A 27775-nucleotide genomic window follows, 5' to 3' on the forward strand; every position below is an offset into this window, starting at 1 on the left:
ACTTAAATCAGAGTACAACAGTTAAATGAACTAAATTTTCCAAAAAGCTTTCTTTATTATTGCTATACCACCCATGTAACAGCCACCTAAAGGAAACATTGATTAATCGGGACCGTGAGATAAGCAGCCTCCGGCGCCAGCTTGATGCAGTTCACAAGGAACTTGATGAAGTAGGAAGATCTAAAGAAATGTCTTTTAAGGAAAACAGAAGATTACAGGATGATCTGGCTACAGTGGCAAGAGAAAACCAGGTATGAGCATAAAGCATAAACTTTGATAGTTTTATAGTATACAGTTATACAATGTATTCGTTGTTTGCTAAATTTTAAAGCTTTAAATATGCTTTCTAAATTTTAATTATATAAATATCAACAACAAAAGAAATAATTCTTTAAGGAGAATAGTGTTTATAAGGGTATTTTAAAATGTGGTTTAGAATGCTGCGGTATATTACAGGGTGTGTAATGGGTACAACTGTAGTCCCCTCACCATTGTGGTCTTTGTTGCAAGGAATCCTGAAGCTGGGAGCATGGTGTTCTCTATGGCAGAAATCGGTGTTACTCTACTGGGTGAGGACCTCAGCATCACTCCCAGGGCAAAGTTGCTGTGTTTTAAAGACCCATGATAGATTTTAATTATTCGTACTTACTTCCAGTGGCTTAGAGATATGCCTGTAAGTTAATTAATGAATATTTTAGAATGGCAAATACTAAAAGGTATTGGTTTTGTTTGTGCTGGTTTGTTAAAGGATTACACCAAGAAAACCAATAATTTTCTTATTTTAAATATTTTATTTTTAAACATTATTCATTATAGAGTATATTGCTGATATATAAATTTTTAAAAATGTCAACCCCTGAGTGTAGCTAGCCCTTAGTTTAAATACCAGATATGTGGTCACATATGTTGTGGGAGATATATGGTAATATTTGGTTAAAAAGTCAAGATCAGTCCAGAAAAACATGTGAAAATAATGGTCAGGAACAGTTTTCCTTTTTTCCTACTCTCACTTATTCCCCAAATTCAGAAAGAGCTATTTGAACATAAATAGAACTCATTAGGTGCTACATTCATTTTAGATTTGTCTTCAATTTTCTGATTTATAGCAAATTTCATTGGAATTAGAAGCAGCAGTGCAAGAAAAAGAAGAAATGAAGAGTAGAGTTCATAATTACATAACTGAAGTGTCACGATGGGAGAGCTTAATGGCTTCTAAGGTGAAAAAACATTGTTTAGGTTGGATTTAAGACTGATTTTTTTTCAAACTTTTTCATGTTTCTTTATTCTGTCTCCTCTATTAGATATTAACATATGAAAGTGGAGAGCTTGCCTACTGTCTTTGTATATTTTCTTACAGATCTTACTTAGTATAGTGTCTGCACAGATAGCTTATGCTTCCTAAATTAAAACAAAAATCCCAGTGTGTGTATATGTTTATGACATGGATATTCCAGTGAGTAATGATGACTAATTTAGAAACAATTTAATTGTGGTTAAACCAGGAAAGAGAAAATCAAGATTTGTTAGATAGATTTCAGATGCTTCATGACCGTGCTGAAGACTGGGAGGTCAAAGCCCATCAAGCTGAGGGAGAAAGCAGCTCAGTTCGACTGGAACTTCTTTCTATTGACACCGAGAGGAGACACCTTCGAGAAAGAGTGGAGCTACTAGAAAAAGAAATTCAGGAGGTAATATATTCATTTGTCTTGCACAGACAGAATTTAGTAAAACAGAAAACATTCAAAGGCACTTTATTGAAGTGAGGTTTAAGCATTGGTAAAAATCAAGTTCAATGGTAATCTGTCATTCTGATAATTTGCTTAGGAGAGCCCCATTACTTTTATATTGTAAGTAAAATATACATAATATCGAATTTACCATTATAACCATTTTTAAGTATACAGTGGCAGTTAGTACATGCATATTGTTGTGCAACTATCACCACCATCCTTCTCCAGAACTTTTTCATCTTCCCCAGTTAAAACTCTGTACCCATTAAATACTAACTAGCTCCTCGTTCTCCCCTCCCCCAGCCACTGACAACCACCATTCTACTTTCTCTCTATGAATTTGACTACTCCATGTCCCTCTTGTAAGTGGAGTCATACAATATTTGTCTTTTTGTGACTGAATTATTTTACTTAGGCCTAAGGTTCACTTAAATCTCAAGGTTCACCCATGTTGTAGCATGTGTCAGAATTTCATTCCTTTTTAAGGCTGAATAATATCCCACTGTATGCATATACCACATTCTAAACATTCATCTGTCAATGAACATTTGGTTTGTTTCCATCTTTGGCTATTGAAAATAATGCTGCTATGAACTTGGATGTACAATATCTATTCAAGTCTTTATTTTCAGTTCTTTAGGATATATCCAGACATGGAATTACTGGATCATATTATAATTTTATGTTTAATTTTTTGAATAACCACCATACAGTTTTTCACAGGGGCTGCACCATTTTACATTCCCATCTGCAATGTTAGGCTTCCAGTTCCTCCACATCTTCACCAACACTTGTTATTTTCTGGGGTTTTTTGTTTTGTTTTTTTTTGTTTTAATAATGGCCATCCCAATGGGAGTGAAGTGGTATTTCATTTTGGTTTTGACTTGTATTTTCTTAATGATTAGTGATGTTGAGCGTATTTTGTGTGTTTATTGGCCATTTGTATATTTTCTTTGGAGAAATATGTATTCAAATCCTTTGCATAGTTTTTTTTTTTTTTCAGTACGCGGGCCTGTCACTGTTGTGGCCTCTCCTGCTGCGGAGCACAGGCTCCAGACGTGCAGGCTCAGCGGCCGTGGCTCACGGGCCCAGCCGCTCCACGGCATGTGGGATCTTCCTGGACTGGGGCACGAACCTGTGTCCCCTGCATCGGCAGGCGGAGTCTCAACCACTGCGCCACCAGGGAAGCCCCTTTGCCTAGTTTTTAATCAGGTTGTTTTCTGTTGTTGTTGAGTTGTAGGAATTGTTTGTATATTCTGGATTTCAATCCCTTATTAGATATGTGATTTGTGAATATTTTCTCCCATCTCATGGCTTACCTTGTCACTCAGTTTTATCCTTTGATGCACAAGAGTTTTAAATTTTGATGAAGTCCAATTTATCTATTTTTTTCTTCTTGCCTGTATTTTTGGTGTCATATCTAAGAAATCGTTGCTAAATCGAACATAATGAAGCTTTTCCCCTGTTTTTTCTATGCGTTTTATAGTTTTAGCTCTTATGTTGAGGTCTTTGATCCATTTTGAGTTAATTTTTATACATGATATAAGGTAAGGTTCCAACTTCATTCTTTTGCATATGGATTTAAATAAGCTTTTGTCATAAAGACAGTCTAATAAAAGTCTCTTAGGGCTTCCCTGGTGGCGCAGTGGTTGAGAGTCCGCCTGCTGATGCAGGGGACGTGGGTTTGTGCCCCGGTCCAGGAAGATCCCACATGCCGCGGAGCGGCTGGGCCCGTGAGCCATGGCCGCTGAGCCTGCGTGTCTGGAGCCTGTGCTCCACAATGGGAGAGGTCACAATAGTGAGAGGCCCGCATACTGCAAAAAAAAAAAAAAAAAAAACTCTCATGATAAAATTTTGAGTTTAGTTAAAATATAGGGACCCTAAATAAGTTAGATTGATAAGGAACAGTTGGCTATTAGTTCTACTTTTGTTTTGTTTTGTTGGTATAGAATCGTAGTTGGTCTTTATTTTTTAGAAGAAAGTATTGATTATCTATAGTGCGTAGAATTATGCACCCCTCCCCCCAAAAATATATTTAGGTCCTAGCTCCCAGTACCTGTGAATGTGACCTTATTTGGAAATAGCATCTTTGCAGATTTAATCAAGTTAAAATGAGGTGGGCTTCCCTGGTGGCACAGTGGTTGAGAATCCGCCTGCCAGTGCAGGGGACACGTGTTCGAGGCCTGGTCTGGGAAGATCCCACATGCCGCGGAGCACCTAAGCCCGTGCGCACAACTACTGAGCCTGCACTCTAGAGCCCACGAGCTACAACTACTGAAACCCGTGAGCCTAGAGCCCGTGCTCCGCAACAAGAGAGCCACCGCAGTGAGAAGCCTGTGCACCGTAACGAAGACTAACCCCCGCTCGCCGCAACTGGAGAAAAGCCCGTGCACAGCAATGAAGACCCAATGCAGCCAAAAATAAATAAATATTTTTTAAAACGGTTAAAATGAGGTGACACTGGGTAGGATGGACCCTAATCTGATAACTGGTGTCCTTGTAAAATAAGGGAGATTCAGACACAGAAGACACAGGGGAGAATGCCATATGAGGATAGAGGCAGAGATTGAAATGATGTGTCTACCAAGGCAAGGAACCCCAAGGATTGCCAGCAATCACTTGAGCTGGGAGAGGGGTGTGGAAAAGATTCTCATTCAGAACCTCCAGAAGGAACCGATCCTGCTGACATCTGGGTTTCAGACTTGTGGCCTCCAGAACTGAGAGGGAATACATTTCTGTTGTTTTAAGCTATCTAGTTTCTGGTACTTTGTTATGGCAGCGTTAAGAAACTAGTACAGATTTTGGTACCAGGAAGTGGGATGCTTTTGTAACAAACCTAAAAAGGGTCTTTGGAATTGGGTACAGGCTGGAAGAGTAATGGGTACAGGCTGGAAGAGTTTTGAGGTGCGTGATAGAAAAGTCTAGACAACCTTGAAAAGTTTGTAGATAGAAAGATGGATATTAAAGGCAATTCTGGCGAGAACTCAGAAAAAAAGAGGAGGGCTTCCCTGGTGGCGCAGTGGTTGAGAGTCCGCCTGCCGATGCAGGGGACGCAGGTTTGTGCCCTGGTCCGGGAGGATTCCACATGCCGCAGAGCGGCTGGGCCCGTGAGCCATGGACGCTGGGCCTGCGCGTCCAGAGCTGTGCTCCACAGCAGGAGAGGCCACAGCAGTGAGAGGCCCGCGTACCGCAGAAAAAAAGAGGAAAGCTGTAGAGAAAACTTCTATTATTTACAAAATACATAAATCGTCATGAATGGAATTTGTCCAGAAATAAGAATGTTTCTTCTAGTGAGGTCTCAGATGGAATTGAGGAACATGTTATTGGACACTGGAGAAAAGGTAATTCTTATTATAAAATGTCAGAGAACTTGACTGAATTATGGTATACTCTTAGGAAAGTAGAACTTATAAGTTATGAACTTGGATATTTAGCTGAGGAAATTTCCAAGCAGAGTATGAAAGGTGCAACCTGGTTTCTCCTTGCTGCTTATAGTAAGATGTGAAGGAAAGAGACAGATTGAAGAAGGAATTGCTAAGCAAAAAAAGAGCTGGGACTTGATGATTTGGAAAAGTCTTGTCTATCCAGATAGCGTGTTCTGGAGGCAGGGCCGAGAGTGTGGCTAGGCAAAGAGAGTAGGTGAGTGACTCATAGACCCAACCAATCACCTCAGCAGAAACACTGCCAGCTTGGGCTGAAAGGGACAGAAACAGGATACAAGGAAAGAAGGTTAAACTTCTTGGATCCTACTAGCAGAAAACAGGCCACTAGAGTTATGAACATATGTTCTCCTTCAAGAAAAGGGAAGAATGAAGGTGGCTCAGAGATGAGCAGGGCTGCCAAGGGCAGCTCAAAAGCTGGTGGACCTGCTACGCTACCATAGGCCCAGGGGACTGGGCTATTTCTTCCTTGATTCCAGAAAGCAGCGCCACTGCCACTGTGAGCCAAGAGATGGGGCTATACCTGAGGGCTGAGAAGGTGGGGCTGCCCTAGCAGGTCCAGAGGACAGAGTATCAAGACACAGATAATTATTTTTAGGCCTTGAAATCTAATGGAATTTGCCCTACTTGGCTGCAGGCTTACTTTGGACTAGTAACTCCTTTATTCCTTCTATTTTCTCCCTTTCAGAATGGGACCATTTTATGCCTTTTCCACCATTTTATTTCAGAGGGAGGTAACTTGTTTTCTAGTATCACAGGTCTGTGGAAGGAGAGGAATTTTGCCCCAGGAAGGACCATACCCAGAGTCTTACCCATTCTGACTTAGATAAGATTTTGGACTTAGAGTTGATGCTAGAATGTTGGGATAGAATGAATATATTTTGCACATGGGAAGGACATGAATTTGGGGGAGCCAGAGAGTTGATAGAATTATGCCCCTCCGAAATATATTGAAATGCTAACCACCAGAACCTGTGAATGTGACCTTTTTGGAAATAGGACCTTTGCAGGTGTAATCAATTTAAGGTGAGGTCATACTGGACTAGGGCAGGCCATAACCTAATGTTTGGTATCCTTATGAGATAAGAGAAATCTGGACACAGAAGACACAAGGAGAATGTCAAGTGAAGGTGAAGGCAGAGATTGGAGTTATGTGTCTACAAGGCAAGGAACACCAAGGATTGCCAGCAATCACCAGAAGTTTGGAGAGAGGCATGGAACAGATTCTACCTCAGAACCTCCCGAAGAAGCCAACTCTGCCAGCATCTAAATTTCAGACTTGTAACCTCCAGAATTGTGAGGGAATAAATTTCTGTTGTTTTAAGCCACCCAGCAATTTGCAGTAATTTGTTACAGCAGTCCTAGGAAACGAATACACTATTTCTGTAAGTTTTTCTGTTAAGAGTATAATAACTAAAGGAATGTTTTTCAACCTTCAAAATAGTTCTCGGGAGAAACTATTCTTTAGTTCTTTTGTTCTTTGTCATTGTTCATGTTCTTATGTGGTATATAAGATTGACTTACATATTTATATTTCTTTGGGGGAATTTTGATTAATTAATTCATTAATATTTGGAAAATCCAAGTACTTTTCTACAATTGTTGAAATTTATTAAATCTTCATAGCAGTGTATTAGATTTTTAATGTTGATTCATTTTAGTAAAGCTTGTTTAATAATTTAATTTTCAAATGTGGAATTCTTCCTAAATTCTAGAAGTAGAGTTTATATCTGTTTGTATTTATCACTCACATTTTAAATTGTGAAAAATTTTAAATGTGCATTACTTGGGACTTCCCTGGTGGCCCATGCAGTGGTTAAGAATGTGCAGGGGACATGGGTTCGAGCCCAGGAGTCCAGGAAGATCCCACATGCCACGGAGCAATGAAGCCCATGCACCACAACTACTGAGCCTGAGCGCTAGAGCCATGAGCCACAACTACTGAAGCCTGTGCACCACAACTACTGAAGCCTGTGTGCTGCAACTACTGAAGCCCGCACGCCTAGAGCCCGTGCTCCGCAACAAGAGAAGCCACTGCAATGAGAAGCCCGCACACCGCAACGAAGAGTAGCCCCTCCCTGCTCACCACAACTAGAGAAAGCCTGTGTGCAGCAACGAAGACCCAACGCAACCAAAAATAAATAAATTAATTTTTTTTAATGTATATTACTTTAGGAAAGAAGTGTTTATCAGTATTTCAAATTTTGCTCGTCATTTCAGTTATTAAAATCTTATAAAGTTGTATACTATTATTAGGTTAAGTTAAATTTAAATATGAGTTTAGGTATATAGTTTTAAAGCAAACTCCATTTTTGAAATTCAGAATTTAAAGGCAGTTGAGGAGTGATAAGTATATATGTTACTTTAAAAAGCATTATTATAACAGAGTTTATAAAGGAAAAATTTAATATGACTTAAAAGATCTCTCATGTTCACAACCCTAAAGCAGTAATTTTCATCTTCCAAATATATACATGAGGTACTTAGTTACCATGATTAATAATTAAACACAGTTTATTTTTTTAAGCATTAAATAGGCCATCTTTAAATAGAAGACAGCTTCCTGAGAGTATCTTAAAATTGCAAAATTTTTTAAATTGCAAAAATTGGCTTTTATAGTTATATGAAGGGACGTTGTAGTTACACAGATTCAAACCTTTAATATTACTGGGTTACTTTAACTTTTTACCTGTTTTCTTATTTTCAGCACATAAATGCACATCATGCTTATGAATCTCAGATCTCATCCATGGCAAAAGCCATGTCTAGATTAGAAGAAGAGCTGAGACACCAAGAAGATGAGAAAGCAGCAGTATTAAATGATGTGTCATCTCTTAGAGACCTTTGCATTAAGCTTGATTCAGGCAAAGATATTATGACCCAGCAATTGAATTCCAAAAACCTTGAATTTGAGAGGGTAAGAACTTAAAAGATAATATTGTACCATATTGTTTTTTTATATATAAATTTACTTATTTTATTTATTTATTTTTGGCTGTATTGGGTCTTCATTGCTGCATGCGCTCTTTCTCTAGTTGTGGCGAGTGGGGGCTACTCTTCGTTGCGGTGCGCGGGCTTCTCATTGCGGTGGCTTCTCTTGTTGCAGAGCATGGACTCTAGGCGCGTGGGCTTCAGTAGCTGTGGCACGTGGGCTTCAGTAGTTGTGGCGCACGGGCTTAGTTGCTCCGAGGCATGTGGGATCTTCCCGGACCAGGGCTCGAACCTGTGTCCCCTACATTGGCAGGCGGATTCTTAACCACTGCACCACCAGGAAGTCCCAGTAGCATATTGTTTTATTCAGCCCTACTCTAATTTGACTACTACATTTTTTGTCGAGGTTTCTTTGGCAAACATGATGATAAAATTAGGTGCTGTTTTGAAGCAGATGGGTATTTAGGAGAATATAAGTCTTCTAATTATAGAATAGGAACATATCCCAATACATTCTTTCTCTGCTTAAAAGTAAGACTTATATGAAGAATTGAGCAGTTGATTCCTTTCTAAGTGGAATATTTTCCTGATAAAAATCTTACTTAATTTTAAAAGTCGAGTTAACTGGAACGTCCTATTCCCAAACCGAAGCATTACTTTAAACAACCCAATGTGTGTTTTTAAACATGGGTGTTTCCAGTTTTCACTTATTTAGTAGTAACTTTATTTTCAGGTACTGAGAAGCTTCAAGACTGGTTTGACTATGTAAACAGAATATACATATTTAATAAACCAGAAGGGCCTCCTTACTGATAGGGTGGCCACATTTTAGGATTTTACGTTAATTACCCCCTCTTGACAAGATAACATGAAAGAAAACTATTTGAGGGTTGGGATAGGTCTTTGCTAAAAATAACAAAGATTATTTTGAAAATAAGATGTTTTTCCTATATGTGAAAAGTATTACAGAATCTTTAATCAGTACCCAAAATGAAGCAACTGATGTGTGTATAGCTGTGCAGATAATTTTTCAGAGTAAGTCTAAAATTATACTGAAGTAATCTTGCTTTGTTTTTCTTGTAGGTTGCAGTGGAATTAGAAAATGTAAAATCAGAATCAGAGCTGTTAAAAAAACAACTGTCAAGTGAGAGACATACGATTAAAAACCTTGAATCATTGTTGGCTACAAATAGAGATAAAGAATTTCATTCCCATTTAACCTCCCATGAGAAGGATACAGAAATTCAGCTACTTAAAGAGAAGTTAACCCTTTCAGAAAGCAAATTGTAAGCATCATGAATCAACTTATGTGAGGAAAATAGCTTGTCACAAATAATTTTTCAATATGAATAATTTTTTATAGATTTGTAGCATAAAACAAATGATAGAAAAATAGTGGAGGAACGAAAAAAATTTTGTTTTCAAAGTGTTGGGGGACTGGGGGATGGGAGTGCAAAGCAAAGTATTTTGATTACATGGCTGCTGCTTTGGGAAACTCAGGGGGTTTAGCTCAGAAGAGACATCATGTTTGGGCGTGTAATTTGTATATGTTCTCCACAGAGGTGGTACCCATGGAAGTGAACGAGTGGACTTTAGAAAAATACCTAAATTTGAGGACTGAAGAGAGAAGTCAGCGAAGGGGAGAGCATTTCAGAATGGGGAGAACTGGCTGTGTTTCATGCTATGGATTAGGAAAAAGACTTTGAAAAGGCCATGAAATTTGACCCTCATAATATTGATTACCTTTTAGGAGATTGATAATGGAGAAGTTTGGACATATTTTTGGAAGAAGGGAGGAAACATAGAGTAGATAGTATGAGTGGAATAATTAACTTTTAAAAGGAATTAGAAATATATCTCTTTCTGAGGTAGGAATCAAGAAAGAGCCAGTAAAGATACTTTACTTTTTGATGTTACAATTCATGTCTTCTCACATTGGTATCTCCAGCATTGCTGCAGTGCCTAGCACATACTAGAAGCTTAGTAAATGTTCGTTAAATAAATGAGATGAATGAAAAAGAAAACTTTGTGATAGAAGCTCCAGACGTTTATGGAATTATTGTTGGAAAGTCTTCTCTTTTTTCATCCTTATATGTCACCTCCATTTGTATTTATTAATAACAAAAACAAAAATCCATAGCACTTGATGCTATAAAACAGAATATTTATTATTTATTTGATTTTCTAAATTTGTTTTTAAGAAATAGTCAAAGCCGGGAAAACACCATGCTTCGGGCTAAAATGGCACAATTACAAACAGATCTTGATGTTCTGAAAAGGCAGATTTCAACTGAAAGATATGAACGGTAAGAATATATTTTTAGCATTGAACAGCGTTTTTATTTATTCCCTATTCTATTCCAAAAGGATTTAATATGGCTTACAAATAGCAAACTTTTCTTAGCATTAATATGTAAAATAAATTTCTTTGGTAATTCTTCCTAAAAAGGCAACAAGTGTTGTAGAAGATAATATCCCCACAATAAAGTAGCAAGTATTGTATGAATGTTTGCTGTAGCATTCCTCAGGACAAAATTAGGGCATTATTTCAAAGGATATAGTTAGGGAATCAGCAAGCTAGTAAGGATTCTACAAGAGCCCAAAACATTATGGTCCAATAGGAAATTCCAAATACAAATCATCATGAAAGCGATGATACTGATGATCTTAAGGGCACTTAACAAATATATGCCAGATACTATGTATGTATCTGATTAATCCTATTAACTATCTATTATTGTGCCTATATTGTTATTAAAAACTAAGGTCACGCAAATAGTAAATAGCAGAGCCAAGACTAAAATCCATATAGGTTTGTCTAATTTTAAAGCCTGTGCTCTTAATCTTTTCAATATATTCCCTACAGCTTAGGAATTTTTATAGACACTTATATTTCAGTTCATTTGCTTTATTATGTTGAAAATTTTAATCTCCAAGTGTTACAGACAGGAATGAGACCTGCTTTAACAGTTAAAATCCAAGTCTAATTTGTGAATCAACTTGTCAATTTACTTTTCTTCCATTATTCTTTCCTACTGTATTAATACCATAGGCATCAGCATTCCTAAGATTTCATTCTCAAATAGTGGTCAGATTGCTTATTTAGGTCAATATTTTGAGTTCTCTAATCTTATTCTTAACCATTTGCTTCAAAACTTTTAAGTGATGTGCAATTTGGATTATAGATGGAATTTGCTAGGAAATCAGTATTTGTGATTTCAAAGAGAAATGAAGCCTGAGGTTGCATCAGTGTCATGAAAGTAGTGTTGTTAATTTCTTGTTATTTAGAAGATCTATTTTCTGAATGTACTAAACTGTATATATGTAATGATTTTCATTTATTAATGACAACTGAAATTCTCTTCAATTCAAGGGTCCTAAACCAAGCCCTCTGTTGCCTAGGGTTATAGACTCCCTTAATTCTTCTCCTTTTTCCTTGCCCCTGGTCCCCAAAGAAACCTTGACCCACATGACCATGTCTTTCCTTCTGTTTACCATGCAACTAGATCTTGCATTTTTAAAGAGGCAATATTGTCCCTGCAGGGAACAATATAGATTCTTGGGGAAGAGGAAATGGTAAAGAAACCTTAGGTACTACAGTGATTTATGGCCCTCGGAAGGGCCACAGTGTATTAACAGTGTATCTATGTATTAAAATCTGATGTATTAAAATTGGACGGAGGGGGAATAATTTGGGGAGGGGCATCTAAAAAAGTTTTTGTAGGGGATTATAATGAAAAAAGTTTGTGAAGCACCCGTCTAGGTAGAAATCCTAGGTACTGAAGAGCTCAAGTCAGAAAGTCTGGGCCAGGGACTGTGAATAGCCCACAGTAGAGGTGGCAACACAGTCATCATGCTTTGTGGGACAGACCCAGACATAACAGAAAGTAGATTATTTTACTTCTAACATTTGGGCGTTTTGAGACAGGAAGGAAGAGGACTAGATTTATGTGCAAGAAGAGGTGGGAAAGGTAGGGGCAGAGAGGGGAACCAACCAACTTTGAAAATCTATATTCAGAAGGGCTTTGAACAATCTCTTAAAGTACATATTCCTTTAATTGACATCTTTTATCCTCAACTTAGAAATGATATAAAGACATAGGATTTATTTATTTGTTTATGGCTGCGTTGGGTCTTTGTTGCTGCGTGGGCTTTCTCTAGTTGCCATGGCAAGCAGGGGCTACTCTTCATTGAGGTGTGCAGGCTTCTCTATGCGGTGGCTTCTCTTGTTATGGAGCACGGGCTCTAGGCGCGCAGGCTTCAGTAGTTGTGGCACGTGGGCTCAGTAGTTGTAGCTCACGGGCTCTAGAACGCCGACCCAGTAGTTGTGGCACACGGGCTTAGTTGCTCCGCAGCATGTGGGATCGTCCTGGACCAGGGCTCAAACCTGTGTCCCCTGCATTGGCAGGCAGATTCTTAACCACTGTGCCACCCGGGAAGTCCCTTCAAAGGATTTAAATTTAGTAGAAATACTAATTAATCAATTGAGTAGAAATTACTTAACAACAATAACAGGACCTTTTATTTGTTTACCACTTTTTGGTATAATCTCTTATTTTGTCTTTATTGACAGAGAACGAGCAATCCAAGAGATGCGTCGGCACGGTCTTCGCACACCACCCCTTAGTTCTACTCTGAAGTCTCCTTTACATTCTCCTGAACATACAAACTGATTATCAGAAAGGTATGTATGTAACACCAAGTACAAGCAAAACTTATCTCTGGTTATAAAAATTACAAGAGTTGTTTTCTGTGTGGGGGGAGAGGAGATTGCCTATAAAGGTGGTAGGGAACTTTCAGAGGTAATAGAATGTGCTGTGTCATGGTGGTGATGGTTACATGGCTGTATACAATTGTAAAAATTCGTTGAACTGAACGTTTACAGTCCATGTATTTTATTGTACATAAATTATACATTAATTAAAAAAGAAGACATCTGGGGACTTCCCTGGTGGTCCAGTGGTAAAGAATCTGCCTTCCAATGCAGGGTACGTGGGTTTGATCCCTGATCGGGGAACTAAGATCCCACATGCCGTGGGGCAACTAAGCCCATGCACCACAACTGCTGAGCTTGCGCGCCTCAGTGAGAGCCTGGGTGCCACAAACTACAGAGCCCTCGTGCTCTGGAGCCCGCACACCACAACTAGAGAGAGGAAACTCACGCACCACAACTAGAGAGAAGCCCACGCGCCGCTACAACTAGAGAGAAAACCTGCACGCCACAACTAGAGAGAAGCCCATGCGCCACTACAACTAGAGAGAGAAAACTCACGCACCACAACTAGAGAGAAGCCCATGTGCCGCTCTAACTAGAGAGAAAACCTGCACGCCACAACTAGAGAGAAGCCCATGTGCCACTAAAACTAGAGAGAGAAAACCCACGCACCACAACTAGAGAGAAGCCCGTGCACTGCAAGGAAGAGCCTGCACGCCGCAACGAAAGATCCCGCATGCCTCAATGAAGATCCCACACGCCGCAACTAAGACCCGATGCAGATTTAAAAAAAGAGAGAGAGAGAGAAGACATCCACAACAAAAATTAAATGACAATGTATCACAGGGTAATATTTGATAAAGTGCCAAACTCAAGGTACAAATAACAGATAGTGAAAGTGTGGACAAAGACATAGAAAATATTATTTAATATTGAAAGCTAGATATTTTAAGATAAATTATTATATACATACAGAAAAGTGCTATATCATAGGATATACAGCTCAATGAATTTTTACAAACTGAACACACCTATGCAACCTGCACCCGGATCAAGAAACAAAACATGACCTCTCTTGGGTGTCCTTCTGGTCATAAGCCTTACTCTAAAAGTAACTGTCTCAGTTATTAAAAGCATAGATTTCTTTTGTCTGTTTCTGGACATTTTATAAATGAAATCATATATTCCTGGCTTTTTTCTCAATAGTACCTCTGTGACATTCATCCATACTGCTGTGTACTTGTAGTTGGTTCAGTCTTGTTGCTGTATAGTATTCCATTATGTGAACATACCACAGTCCATTTACTCATTCTGTTTTTGATGGGCATGTGATAATTTCCAGTTTGGGCTATTACAGATAGAATTATGATGAACATTCTAGTACCTTATGTTGGCGAACAGATGTGTGCATTTCTTTTGGGTATACACTTAGGGGTGAGATTGTCAGGTCACTGGACGTGCATGTGTTCGAGCTTGAGTAGTTATAGTAAGGCAGTTTTCCAGAGTGATTGTAAAGAGCTAGGACACATTTGGCTGAGGAAGGGTCAAAGTGATGTGCTCATTCATTGGAGATGGGAGTGAATGGGAAAGAAGCATGTCAGACCCAGGGTTTGAAAAGTAGATGACTGAAAAGTGCAGGCTTATTGACAGAAATAGTAAAGTCAGTCCTTTTAAAAATTATTCATTTTTTGGCTTCTCTCAATAGAATTTTATAGGAGATAATTAAGCATTTCCTTGGTGACTTCAGAATCCTCATAAGAGTATTAGCTATGTTCTATTCTTTAATATACTGATGCCCCAGGGTTTATTGGTATTTGTAGGGCCTATGTTTAAATGATTCCTGATTGCTGTGCTTTTTGCTTTTGTGTTTGTTTATTTGACTAAAACATTTGGCTTCCTCTTTCACTTTGAGGACCACTTCCTAGTGCTGGCAGCAGTCACTTTGTCCTCACAACTTCTAAGCTGCTGCATTAATTTGAATGTGATTAGATGGAGGTTCTGCTTCTCATTATAAAGCCTCTTGGCAGTTGTGACACAAGCATTTTTTTCATGCTTGATTCACAGCTGCATTTTAGATCAAGGGTTGGTAAACTAGGCCCCTGTAGGCCAAATCCACACCACTGCCTAATTTTGTAAATTAAGCTTTATTAAGCCACACCGATTTGTTTACATATTGTCTCAGACTGCTTTTCTGCAGTGGCAGAATTAGGGAGTTGTGACAGAGACCCTGTGGCCCACAAATCTGAAATATTTATTTACTAACTGGCCTTTCATGTCACATAGCCCCTGGAAAACTTATCTGTATACTTGTGAGATAATATGAGTGAAAAAGCAAGTAATTCCTTAGTTTATGAAAAGAGGCTTGACTCCCAGGGATCCCCAAACTATAATTTAAGAACCACTGGGGGCTTCCCTGGTGGCACAGTGGTTGAGAGTCCGCCTGCCGATGCAGTGGACATGGGTTCGTGCCCCAGTCTCGGAAGATCCCACATGCCGCAGAGCGGCTGGGCCTGTGAACCATGGCCGCTGAGCCTGCACGTCCGGAGCCTGTGCTCCACAATGGGAGAGGCCACAACAGTGAGAGGCCCGCATACCGCAAAAAAAAAAAAAAGAAGAACCACTGATCTAGAACATAGTGCTTTCCAGCAATCTCTAAAGCTGTAATGAATTAGAAAACTTTTTAAAATTATGATAAAATATATATAACATGAACTTTGCCTACTTTTTTTTTAAGTTTTTTTGACGTGTACCATTTTTAAAGTCTTTATTGAATTTGTTACAATATTGCTTCAGTTTTATGCTTTGTTTTGTTTTTTTTCTGGCCAGGAGGGATGTGGGATCTTATTTCCCTGACCTGGGATCGAACCCACACCCCCTGCATTGGAAGGCAAAGTCTTAACCACTGGACAACGAGGGAAGTCCCTCAACTTTGCCTTCTTAACTATTTTGTAAAGTGTACAACTCAGTGGCATTAAATTCACAATGTTGTACAACCATCACCACTATTTCCAGAATTTTTTATCACCCCGACAGAAACTCTGTATCTATTAAGCAATAACTCTCCAGTCCCCTGTCTTCACTTCCCTGCCCCTGATAACCTCTAATCTACTTTCTATCTCTATAAATTAGCCTACTCTAGATTTTCATATAAGTGAATTTATACAATATTTGTCTTTTTGCATCTAGCTTACTTCATTTAGAATAATGTCTTCAGGGTTCATCTGTGTTGTAGCATGTATCAGAACTTCATTCCTTTTCATCCCTGAATGATATTCCTTTGTGTTTATACCACATTTTGTTCTTTTGCTCATCAGTTGATGGACACCTGGGTTGTTTTCATCTCTTAGCTATTGTGAATAATGCTGCTGTGAACATTGGTGTACAAGTATCTGTTTTAGTCTGTTTTAATATCTTTTGTGAGTACCTAGAGTTGCTGGGTCATAAGGTAATTCTATGTTTAACTTTTTGAATACCTGCCAAACTTTTTCCACATAACTGTACCATTCTCACCAGCAGTCTAAGAGTTCCAGTTTTCCAAGTCCTTATCAACACTTGTTATTTTCCATTTTTTTATTATAGCCATTCTAGTAGATGTAGATTAGAAAATGTCTACAACCATTAACAAATTCCCAGAGTATCCTAATGATGTTGTTAATTGGTAGCACATTTCCATTCATATTTTCTAACGTTGTCACCAAAACTAATTTTAAGGGATTTCCCCATAAGTACCCAGAAATGAATATGAAATATTCATATCAAGTCGTATTTACAGTGTCTCTAATAGTTAACATATATAATCCAGTTTTGCTTTTACTGTTTTGATTATTGCATCTAAAAAATGCTCACTGAGAAAACATAAAATACAAAAGTAGAAAGAAGATAACCAAAATCACTTCTTTTTATATTTTTTTTATTGGAGTAAAATATACATAAGGTCAAATTTATCATTTTAACCATTTTTTAAGTGTACATTTCTCTGGCAGTTAGTACATTCACACTCTTGTGCAAAAATCATCTCCACCATCAATCTCCAGAACTTTTTCATCTTCCCCAGCTAAAACTCTGTACCCATTAAACACTAACTCCCCATTCTCCCTTTCCCCTAACCTCTTGCAATCACCGTGACAATTTCTGTCTCTATGAATTTGACTATTCTTTGTACCTTAAGTAAGTGGAATCATGCAGCATTTGTGTTTTTGTGACTGACTTATTTCACTTACTATAATGTTTTCAAGTTTTATCCATGAGGGAGGGAGTATGTGTCAGAATTCCCTTCCTTTTTGAGGCCGAATATTATTCCATACTATGTATATAGCACACTTTGTTTATCCATTCATCACTTGGCTTGCTTCCATCTTTTGGCTATTGTGAAAATGCTGCTGTGAACATGGATGTACAAATCAAAATCACTTTTAATCCTACAACCCAGAGAAAATAGCAATTAGCCATTTGGTACACTCTCTTCTTTTTAAAAAGAAAAAAAAGGTTTATTTATTTACTTTTTTTAAACTTTATTTATTTATTTATTTTGGCCGTGACACGCGACATGCAGAATCTTTGCAGGATCTTAGTTCCCCAACAAGGGGTCAAATCCGTGACCCCTGCATTGGGAGGGGAGCATGGAGTCTTAACCACTGGACCACCAGGGAAGCCCCTACTCCTTTCTTATGTTTAATTTGTAGTAAATATACACACAAGCATAGACATACATGTATAATTCTAATAGAAATCATACTCAAAATAGTTTTTATCAGTTTTTTTGTTTTGTTCTGTTCTGTGGGGTTTTCCCCTTAATATAGTTGCATACATTTATTCTTATCATTAAAAGCATTTTCAAAAATGCCATTTTAAAATAGTGGTTTAACAGTTGATCACATGGATATTCCATAAATTATTTAATCATTCTCCTCTTATGGAACATATATCGATAGTTTGTTTCCAGCTTTTTTTTTCTTATAAACAATGTTTTACATCAGTATTTGACAACCTGCCTGATAATTTCTTCTTAAGTATGTCTTCCTCAATATAGAAAAAAATAATTACTTTCTCAGTGTTTCCATTGTGTGATTTTTTTATATCTTAATGTCTGTGTTTTTTAATTGGGAGGGTGGTTAGATAGCACGTAAGGTCAAAATACTTGGAAAAATATTTGACTATCCTTAACATGCTATTTTAAGACTCAGACAACATAATTTACAGTACTTGTTTGTAATTTTATGAAACCTATACATCATAGTATCCCTTCTTTTGAACGATTTTTCTCAATTAACATTCTATGTTACCCCATTCTTTTCACTGTGTATCATTCTTTCAGTACTCTTATACTTTGAAGTGCTTTTGTATAATAGTTTAAAGGGAATATCTTTTTGAAATATAGAACAATACTTCTTGACTATTAACTATAATTTGTGGGCAAAGATTTTATTAGAGATTATAATTTCAGTTAAAACATTACTGAATTGCAATTTTTCATGAAAGTACTGAGTAATTTTATCATTTTTTTCTTAATCCACCTTTCCCCTCCCCGCTTTTTCAGAATGATGGCTTTCATGAGTTGGCTATATGGATTTTTTTAAAGGACAGACAGTAATGAAATATTTGAAGCACTTGTTCCTGAAAATTATGAACATTGACACAAATTCTACCTCTGTCAACTTTTATTTAAATCAGTGAATATTTATGTAAAAATTTGGTTTAAAAGAGCTATATCCATGTGTATATTTTCATATATATGACAGAACAGAATATGTATGGATAGTGCTAATGTTATATCTGTATTTTTATTATTCCTGACTTAAATTACTTCTCAAAGTGTGTTTATACTGTGAATTAATATGATGTATTATTCACATTATGCTTTAATAATTTTTTTCTTAATGAACCATGATATATGTATATAAATATTCTCATTTCCATGCCTGTGTTTATAACCCATATCTTTAATACATTCACAAGGGATGATCAACTTTGATGCTATGCTGTCATGTTTAACTTTTTTCTTCTAAATGTAAAATTAATTATGCACCAATATGCTGTCTATCATTGAGGGGACTATATTCAGGTCTATTCTTATAATAGCAAAGGTCTTGATAAAATAATGGTTGCCATATATAATTTGTTATTGCCAACTAGAAGAACTGTGATAGAAAAGATACATTCATATATTATATACAATATACTATTTTGGCTACCACATGGACTCTTCACATAATATAAACGCTATCAAAATTAAACTAAAAGCTGTATTTAGAATTTTGTAAAACGATAGAACAGAAATTTGGGATACTTTTCAGTAAATAAAATTTATCACTGTACGAATCTAAAATTTTGAATACAAAAATATCAATATATAGGGTAAATACAGTAAAACATTTTGTTAAAATTCCATTATACATTCAATAATATCCAGTTTTTTGCTTCTAAACCTGTGTGTTGTAATTTATCAGTCTTCCAGAATAGTATGTAAACACTGACCTGTTGTGGCATATTAGATAGAAAACAGCTTTTTACAGTGAATTTTCAAAGTTGTAACTTTAAAGGATTTAGATATATACAGATATTAATAAAAGAACAAAAGTACAAAATAGATTGTCATACAAAAACTAATCGTGTTTAAACCATACATTTGAAGAAAATCCTGTTCTTAATAGATTTCATTATGATCGAAAAAGAACTTAAAAACTAGCATTGGAAAATGGAAGACCAATTATTTATGATACATTTTATTTCCTCCTGTGGTTTAATAAAGTGGAGCTTATGTGTGAGTGTTTGTGTGTACCTGGGGGTGGACAGCACTCTTTTTCTAAAACTAATATTCCTTATATGTTCTCATTATGCCCTTTGCAGTAATTGTGTATTTGGTGTGATGTGGCTTACTTTTTCACCATCTATGTAATTTTATGTATTCTATCTCCTGTGTGTGAATTCATGTATTACAGCAAAATACAATAGAAATGGGACTATTTACAATGTCATATGGAAAATCTTTTAATAAATATATGTAAATAAAATTTTAAAATTTGTCCCCACCTTTTCCCCAAAACAACAGCAAGGCATATTTTGTTCAATATTTTATTTTTAATGTTTCTATAATTTAAAAATGTATAGTTTGCCATAATTGTTATTTTCATAACCATGATACAATTTTTTAAAGTAGTTTTATCTTGAAATACTGAATGTTCTGACCTTTTATAGATGTTTTTAATTTGTTTTAAATAATTTTAAATTATGGAGCTTGACATAGATTTTCCAATAAACTTTCCAGTCCATTTATTTTCTCTTTCTTACAAATAATTTTGTATAATGGTAGCAATATTCTTAATTCTAAAGTTAAGTGTAATTTATTCAAATCAAATTTTATCATGGTGGGATATGGAGAAGTCTCTGAACTCAGATTCCAGGCACTTTCTTTTTTTTTTTTTTTTAACATCTTTATTGGAGTATAATTGCATTACAATGTTGTGTTAGTTTCTGCTGAATAACAAAATGAATCAGCTAAACGTGTACATATATCCCCATATCCCCTCCCTCTGCGTCTCCCTCCCACCCTCCCTATCCCACCCCTCTGGGTGGTCACAAACCATGGAGCTGATCTCCCGGTGCTATGCAGCTGCTTCCCACTAGCTATCTGTTTTACATTTGGTAGTGTATATATGTCAGTGCCACTCTCTCACTTCATCCCAGTTTACCCTTCCCCCTCCCCGTGTCCTCAAGTCCATTCTCTACATCTGCGTCTCTATTCCTGTCCTGCCCCTAGGTTCGTCAGAACCATTTTTTTTTTTCAGATTCCATATATATGTGTTAGCATAACGGTATTTATTTTTCTCTTTCTGACTTACTTCACTCTGTATGACAGACTCTAGATCCATCCACCTCAGTACAAATAACTCAATTTCGTTTCTTTTTATGGCTGAGTAATATTCCATTGTATATATGTGCCACATCTTCTTTATCCATTCGTCTGTCAGTGGACATTTAGGTTGCTTCCATGTCCTGGCTATTGTAAATAGAGCTGCAGTGAACATTGTGGTACGTGACTCCTTTTGAATTATGGTTTTCTCAGGGTATATGCTGAGTAGTGGGATTGTTGAGTTGTATGGTAGTTCTATTTTTAGTTTTTTAAGGAACCTCTATACTGTTCTCCATAGTGGCTGTATCAATTTACATTCCCACCAACAGTGCAAGAGGGTTCCCTTTTCTCCACACCCTCTCCAGCATTTATTGTTTGTAGATTTTTTGATGATGGCCAACTGGCACAAAAACAGAAATACAGATCAATGGAACAAGATAGGAAGCCCCAGAGATAAACCCACACACATATGGTCACCTTATCTTTGATAAAGGAGGCAAGAATATACAATGGAGAAAAGACAGCCTCTTCAATAAGTGGTGCTGGGAAAACTGGACAGCTACATGTAAAAGAATGAAATTAGAACACTCCCTAACACCATACACAAAAATAAACTCAAAATGGATTAAAGACCCAAATGAAGGCCAGGCACTAGAAAACTCTTAGAGGAAATCATAGGCAGAACACTCTATGAGATAAATCACAGCAAGATCCTGTTTGACCCACCTCCTAGAGAAATGGAAATAAAAACAAAAATAAACAAATGGGACCTAATGAAACTTCAAAGCTTTTGCACAGCAAAGGAAACCATAAACAAGATGAAAAGACAACCCTCAGAATGGGAGAAAATATTTGCAAACGAAGCAACTGACAAAGGATTAATCTCTAAAATTTACAAGCAGTTTGTGCAGCTCAATATCAGGAAAACAAATAACCCAATCCAGAAATGGGCAGAAGACCTAAATAGACATTTCTCCAAAGAAGATATACAGACTGCCAACAAACACATGAAAGGTTGCTCAACATCACTAATCGTTAGAGAAATGCAAGTGAAGACTACAATGTGGTATCACCTCACACCAGTCAGAATGGCCATCATCAAAAAATACCTCCCATTTTTAATCTCCCATTTTAAAACCCTCTTGAACCATACCATTCCATTTTTCATACTCTTTGTAGCAAAAGTTCCTTGAAAGGAGTTATCCATACTCACTTCATGCCACCCTTCCTTCTTGAACTATTCTAATCACCTAATCACAATTTATTCCCGTTACTCCAGTCAAACCATTCTTATCAAGGCACCAACAACCCCCATGTGTTCTTTATTTCCACTATTACCTTTTTCATACCTAATCTTTCCACTTAGTGCTTTTTCGTTATGTTTGATACTGCTCCTATTTTTCTTTGAGGAAGGATTAGGTACAGATATAGCTTTAAAATAGTGCATTTGAAGATAAGATTGAGGACTTCTTCCAGAAGGCATCAGAAAAAGAGATTGAAAATGTAAAAGAAAGGATGAGCATCATAGAGGATATGTGTAGGAGTGCCAACATCCAGGTAATAATGAGCCTTAGAAATGAGAAATATTAGACAGGAGTGTAGAAAATAGTTTAAGAAATAATGGAGATAAATGTCCCCAAATTAAGCATACTTTAATAAAGTCTGAGGTCTTTATTAAAAGGGCTCAGAGAAAGCCAAGTAGGAGAGAAGGAAAAACCCACATTTAGACACAATATTGAAGACAGGAGAGAAATTATAAAAGCTTCAGAGAGAAAACAGGTCACCTAAAAAGGAACAAGGGTCAGATTTACATCTGTTGTGGACTGAATGTGTCTCCCAAAATTGCTATGTGGAAACCCTATTTTCTAATGTGATGACAGGAGGTGGGGCCTTTGGGAGATAATTAGGTCATGAGGATGGAGCCCTCATGAATGGGATTAGTACCCTTGTAAAAGGAATCCCAGAAAGCTCTTGCACTCTCTGTTGTATGAGGGTACAATAATAAGTCAGCAGTCTATAACCCAGAAAAGGGCTCTCACCAGCACCTGACCATGCTGGCACCTTATCTCTGACTTCTAGCCTCCAAAACCATGAGAAATAAATTTTTATTGTTTACCAATCTATGGTAAATTATTATAGCAATTCCAACAGACTGAGACAACATCAACCTTCTCAATAATTACACTGGAAACGAGCAACATAGTATTTTCAGAACATTGAAAGAAATGAATTTTGAACCTATTTTATAACTATGCTGTCATTCAAATCTGAAGGTGTAATAAAAATGTTCTTAGGCATACAAAGTCTCAGAATGTCAAATGAAGATCAACATTGAAAAAACTTGAAGGAAGTAATCAATTAGAGAAGTAGGTATAGAAGATGCTGCAAGAGATATGATAATTAAAGATAATCAAATAGCTTGGTAAAGCATATTAAGAAGAGGAGGGACCAAAAAAAGAAACAAAATATATCTATAAAAATTAAGACCAAAAATTTTAGAATCTGGATAATACCAACATGCTAGATAGTGGGGAGGAGGACAGAAAGAGAAGAAAGGCACATGAGGTAAAATACCTGTCAGGAGAACATACAAATCTCGATATTTCAGAAATCAGCAAGGAGGGGTAACACAAACAGGTGTCTTAAGAGCAACTATCAAAATGATATAACAGTAAACACATAGAACTTTATTCTTACCAGGCACTTTCTCAAGAGTTTTACATATATTAATTAATTCCCACAACAACCATATTCTCCTTTATTCTCATTTTACAGATGAGAGCACAGGAAAGACTTGCCCATGACCACTTAACTAATAATGATGAAGTCATTTTGGGATGCTTTCAAAAGTGATTTAATATTTAACCAGCAGAAGAACACTTGACCTCTGCAGTGGAAAGCAGGAAAAGAGAAAAAAAATCAAAACAAAAAAATGAAATTGAAGTACAGTAGATGGAAAATATGAAACAAAATGGCAGAAATAAATCCTTATGCAAGAGTAACCACAATAAATTGTAAATTGATGGATAAAATCCATCAATAAAAAGAAAGAATCAGGGGCTTCCCTGGTGATGCAGTGGTTAAGAATCCACCTGCCAGTGCAGGGGACACGGGTTCAATCCCTGGTCCGGGAAGATGCCACATGCCACGGAGCAACTAAGCCCGTGAGCTTACTACTGAGCCTGTGCTCTAGAGCCCGTGAGCCACAACTACTGAGCCCACGACCACAACTACTGAAGCCTGTGTGCCTAGAACCTGTGCTCCACAGCAAGAGAAGCCCCCACAATGAGAAGCCGATGTGCTGCAACGAAGAGCAGCCCCCACTTGCAGCAACTAGAGAAAGCCCACGCATGGCAACGAAGACCCAATGCAGCCAAAAATAAATAAATAAATAAATTTATTTTTTAAAAAAGAATCAGATTTAAAAGACAGGGGACTTCCCTGGTGGTGCAGTGGTTAAGAATCCGCCTGCCAATGCAGGAGACATGGGTTCGAGCCCTTGTCCAAGAAGATCCCACATGCCATCTAGCAACTAAGCCTGTGTGCCACAACTACTGAGCCTGCACTCTAGAGCCTGCGAGCCACAACTACTGAGCCTGTATGCCACAACTACTGAAGCCCGCGTGCCTAGAGCCTGTGCTCTGCAACAATAGAAGCCACTGCAATGAGAAGCCTGCGCACCGCAACGAATAGTAGCCCCCACTCACCGCAACTAGAGAAAGCCCACGCGCAGCAACGAAGACCTAACACAGCCAAAAAAAAATATTAAAAAATAAATTTATTAAAACAAGACAGTATGTGAGTTACAAGAGAGGTATGCTTTTTAAAATTTGAAAATAGAAGGAAAGAAAAAGATTCACCAGGCAAATGGGAACCAAAAGAAAGCTGGAGTACTAACCTTATTATCTAAAAAGATAGAATCTTGGGGTGGAAAAAAAGTGTGATATAGTGGTGAACAACAAGAAGAATAACAAGTACAATAGAACAAGAAGATATAGCCAACATAAACATACGACTATATATGTACATACATGTATAAAACTCCACACCCTACAAACTGAGAATACACGTTTTTCAAGCATATCTCTTACATTTGAAAAAATAGACCATATAGTAGCCCTTAAAGGAAGCCTCAGATTCAAAAGAATTATATAAGTCATTTCTCTGGCCATAATGCATAAAATTAGAAAATAATTTTTCAAAAGGATAGAAAAAACTTCAATATGTCTGGAAACTAAAAATGTCTTTCTAAATTACCCTTTGTTAAAGATGAAAATCATAAAGAAAGTAAAATAATTTAGACTGATAATCAAGTAATAAACCATTAAAATCAAAATTGTGGGACACAGCTAAAGATGAGTAATTAGAGGAAAACCTATAATTTTAAATGTGTTAATCAGGAAATAAAACTGTTCACAAATGAGCAAGCATTTAAATCAAGAGATTGGAAAAAAGTAACAGTAATCCCTGCTCCTCCTCCGCCAAAAGTAACAGAAATAATAAAGGACAAAAAACAATGAGTTGGAGAACAATAATATCAACCACAAAAATTGAGATTTACAAAATTAAGAGCTGGATCTATAAAAGGACTGATTAATGAACATTACTTGAAACAAGACAAATATATAGTCAAAACACAGAAGGGGGAAATAACTACAAATATTTTAGATATTAAGAAAATAAAAGTATGAAGAGTGAACATATGCTAATATATGAAATGGATAAATGCAATGAAAACTAAAAATGCTGAAACGTGGTACAAGAAATAAAATAGAACTCAACGAGAACAATATGTACTAAAGAAATTGAGAGACAGTCAAATATAATGGTTGGGATTTTATTTTACCTTAGTTGCAAGCTAATAAGTTAACCTATTACTGTTTCCTAGATGCAGGAATAAAATAGGAGACTCCTGGATCAGAGACAGAGGCCTTTATTACTCATGGCACAGCAAGCAGCATAAGCATCATGTTTGCACTGGTTCTCCTTAACCTCCTCAATCCCCACAGGGGCAATGTGGAGGGGCCCAGATGAATACTAAGCATGCAGAGGTTCACGTAGCAGCCTAGAGCACTGAACTTAGTTAATCCATCTCTTTTATAGCAAGCAATTAGTAAGCCTGCTCTTTGTCCCAGAAGGATGCATCACTTCATCCCCCAAGGTTGCTCACTGCAAACACAATGCTGAGAAATGGCCTGGATGAAGATAAATTGGGGCCTTGCATTCTTTGCATACCCACAACAAGAACGTACAGGGAGGGCCTTCCCTGGTGGTGCAGTGGTTAAGAATCCGCCTGCCAATGCAGGAGACACGGGTTTGAGCCCTGGTCCGGGAAGATCCCACATGCTGCGGAACAACTAAGCCCGTGCACCACAACTACTGAGCCTGCGCTCTAGAGCCCCCGAGCCACAACTACCGAGCCCACGTGACACAACCACTGAAGTCCGCACACCTAGAGCCTGTGCCAACAAGAGAAGCCACCACAATGAGAAGCCCGCGCACCACAACGAAGAGTAGCCCCCGCTCACCGCTACCAGAGAAAAGCCCGCGTGCAGCAACGAAGACCCAATGCAGCCAAAAATAAATAAATTTTTATAAAGAAAGAATGTACAGGGATACTCAGGGGTGTATGGCACATTGCCTCTCCCAAGGATATTCTATCCCTTGATCTTAATACATTCTTGGCCGAAGTTGAGTATGCCACTCCATTGACCACCTGCTGAAAATGCCCAACAGAGGCTGGGACCAAACCTGTTCAATGTGTCTCATATAGCATTAATTAAGGCTAATATCAGTAAGATCCCAAAAGCAGAAGGAAGAGGCTAACCAGCAGTACTGATCTCAATTGTGCCTTCCAGGATCCCAGACGTAGCCCACTATAGTTATCATGGGGAGCAGAGGGTGTTATTTTAGACATGAAGGATGTGGTCTAAAGTCATTCTGTTATCCATTATGACTCATGCAATTTAGATTGACTGGTTAATCTCTGGTGTCATTGCCAATGGGGCAATAGATGAGCAAAACAGCAACCCTCAGCCACAATGGAGAGTCCATGGCCATCTCTCCCCCACATACAAACAGATAGCCCAAAGGTCACAAGTCACTCCAGTTTGGGGTTTGTGGTTAAACTTGATTGGGATCATCATCGCACTGGTTTGGTTGAGAAACCTGGGCTATGTCACTGGGTAGTGATAGCCTTGAGAGTTGTACATGGCATAACCCAAAGCTGCTCAGCAGTCAGGAGAAGCATATGAATTTGTATCGATCAGATTTTTAAAAGATTGTGTTGGTGTGTGTGTTTGTACAGGTACAAGGCGGAGTCCATGCCTGGGAGCTTCCATCGATGGCATTGGGCGAAGCAAAATAAATGGTTCAAGAGTGGATGAGTTTTTCTGTTTTCATAGCCTGTGGACAGGGGTGACAGACACAGCAGCAGGTCAGATTGCCAGCCACTGCAGTTTCTTGCTTCAGGCAGACCATATGATTTTTTGCAGGCTGCAATGTAGGCTTTTTGTAGGGGACAAAGAGAGCATTCATTGCTATTGGTTTGGGCCCCGCTCAAAAAATGCTGATTTGTGGGTTAGCTGATATAAAGGACCAAATAGAAAGCCCAAGTGGGCACATACTCTCTCCAGTTCCCCAAAAGTCCAACAAGAAGCTAAACCTCAAAGGTTTGGTTGGAGGAAGACGGTAGGTGGAGCAGATATACAGCACTTTTTCCTGGGGTGCCAGACAAATAGAGGGTTGTGAATCTGCCCATTTAAGTCCAAGAAACTTCACTTGGAAAGCCAGCCTCTGAATTTTGTTAGGGTTTATCAGCCACCCCGCTAGTGTAGGTGTGATAGGGGCCTTGAGATGGAGGCTTCTGACTTGCCAACCAATAGGATGTCATCTATAGGGTGAAAACTTTGAAATCAGAGGGTAAAGGCACACCCACTAGTGACAAATGGCAGGGAGTTCATCTCACAAGCATGTCTCTACTTTCTATACTTCCCTGATTGGGATAATCCCCTCTGATACTTACAGGATGGGAGTATAAGCCTATAGCACCTCAATTCCTACTATTTATTCAGATGTACAGGCAACAGCAGCACATTGAATTAGTTCCACC

General features: G+C 37.8%; 1 protein-coding gene across 6 annotated transcripts in view; it reads left to right on the forward strand.

Annotated features, from left to right (window-relative positions):
- The window catches only part of CEP135 (centrosomal protein 135), an 83051-nt gene extending 59344 nt beyond the window's left edge, over window positions 1-23707 (forward strand). For 3 of the 6 annotated variants that reach the window (XM_079920700.1, XM_079920703.1, XM_079920705.1), the window contains 8 exons: window positions 83-251; window positions 1107-1217; window positions 1503-1688; window positions 7878-8087; window positions 9185-9387; window positions 10303-10407; window positions 12675-12785; window positions 18352-20041. In XM_079920700.1, coding sequence (XP_079776826.1) covers window positions 83-251; window positions 1107-1217; window positions 1503-1688; window positions 7878-8087; window positions 9185-9387; window positions 10303-10407; window positions 12675-12774 — 1084 coding nt within the window. In that variant the 3' untranslated portion in view covers window positions 12775-12785; window positions 18352-20041. Of the gene's footprint in view, window positions 1-82; window positions 252-1106; window positions 1218-1502; window positions 1689-7877; window positions 8088-9184; window positions 9388-10302; window positions 10408-12674; window positions 12786-13088; window positions 13145-18351; window positions 20042-23439 lie in introns of those variants that run through there. The other 3 variants (XM_079920702.1, XM_079920701.1, XM_079920704.1) reach the window with 3 other exon arrangements.
- The last annotated feature ends 4068 nt before the right edge of the window (window positions 23708-27775 follow it).

This window comes from Stenella coeruleoalba (genome assembly GCF_951394435.1).
Source record: "Stenella coeruleoalba genome assembly, chromosome: 4".
Taxonomy (NCBI): Eukaryota; Metazoa; Chordata; class Mammalia; order Artiodactyla; family Delphinidae; genus Stenella; species Stenella coeruleoalba.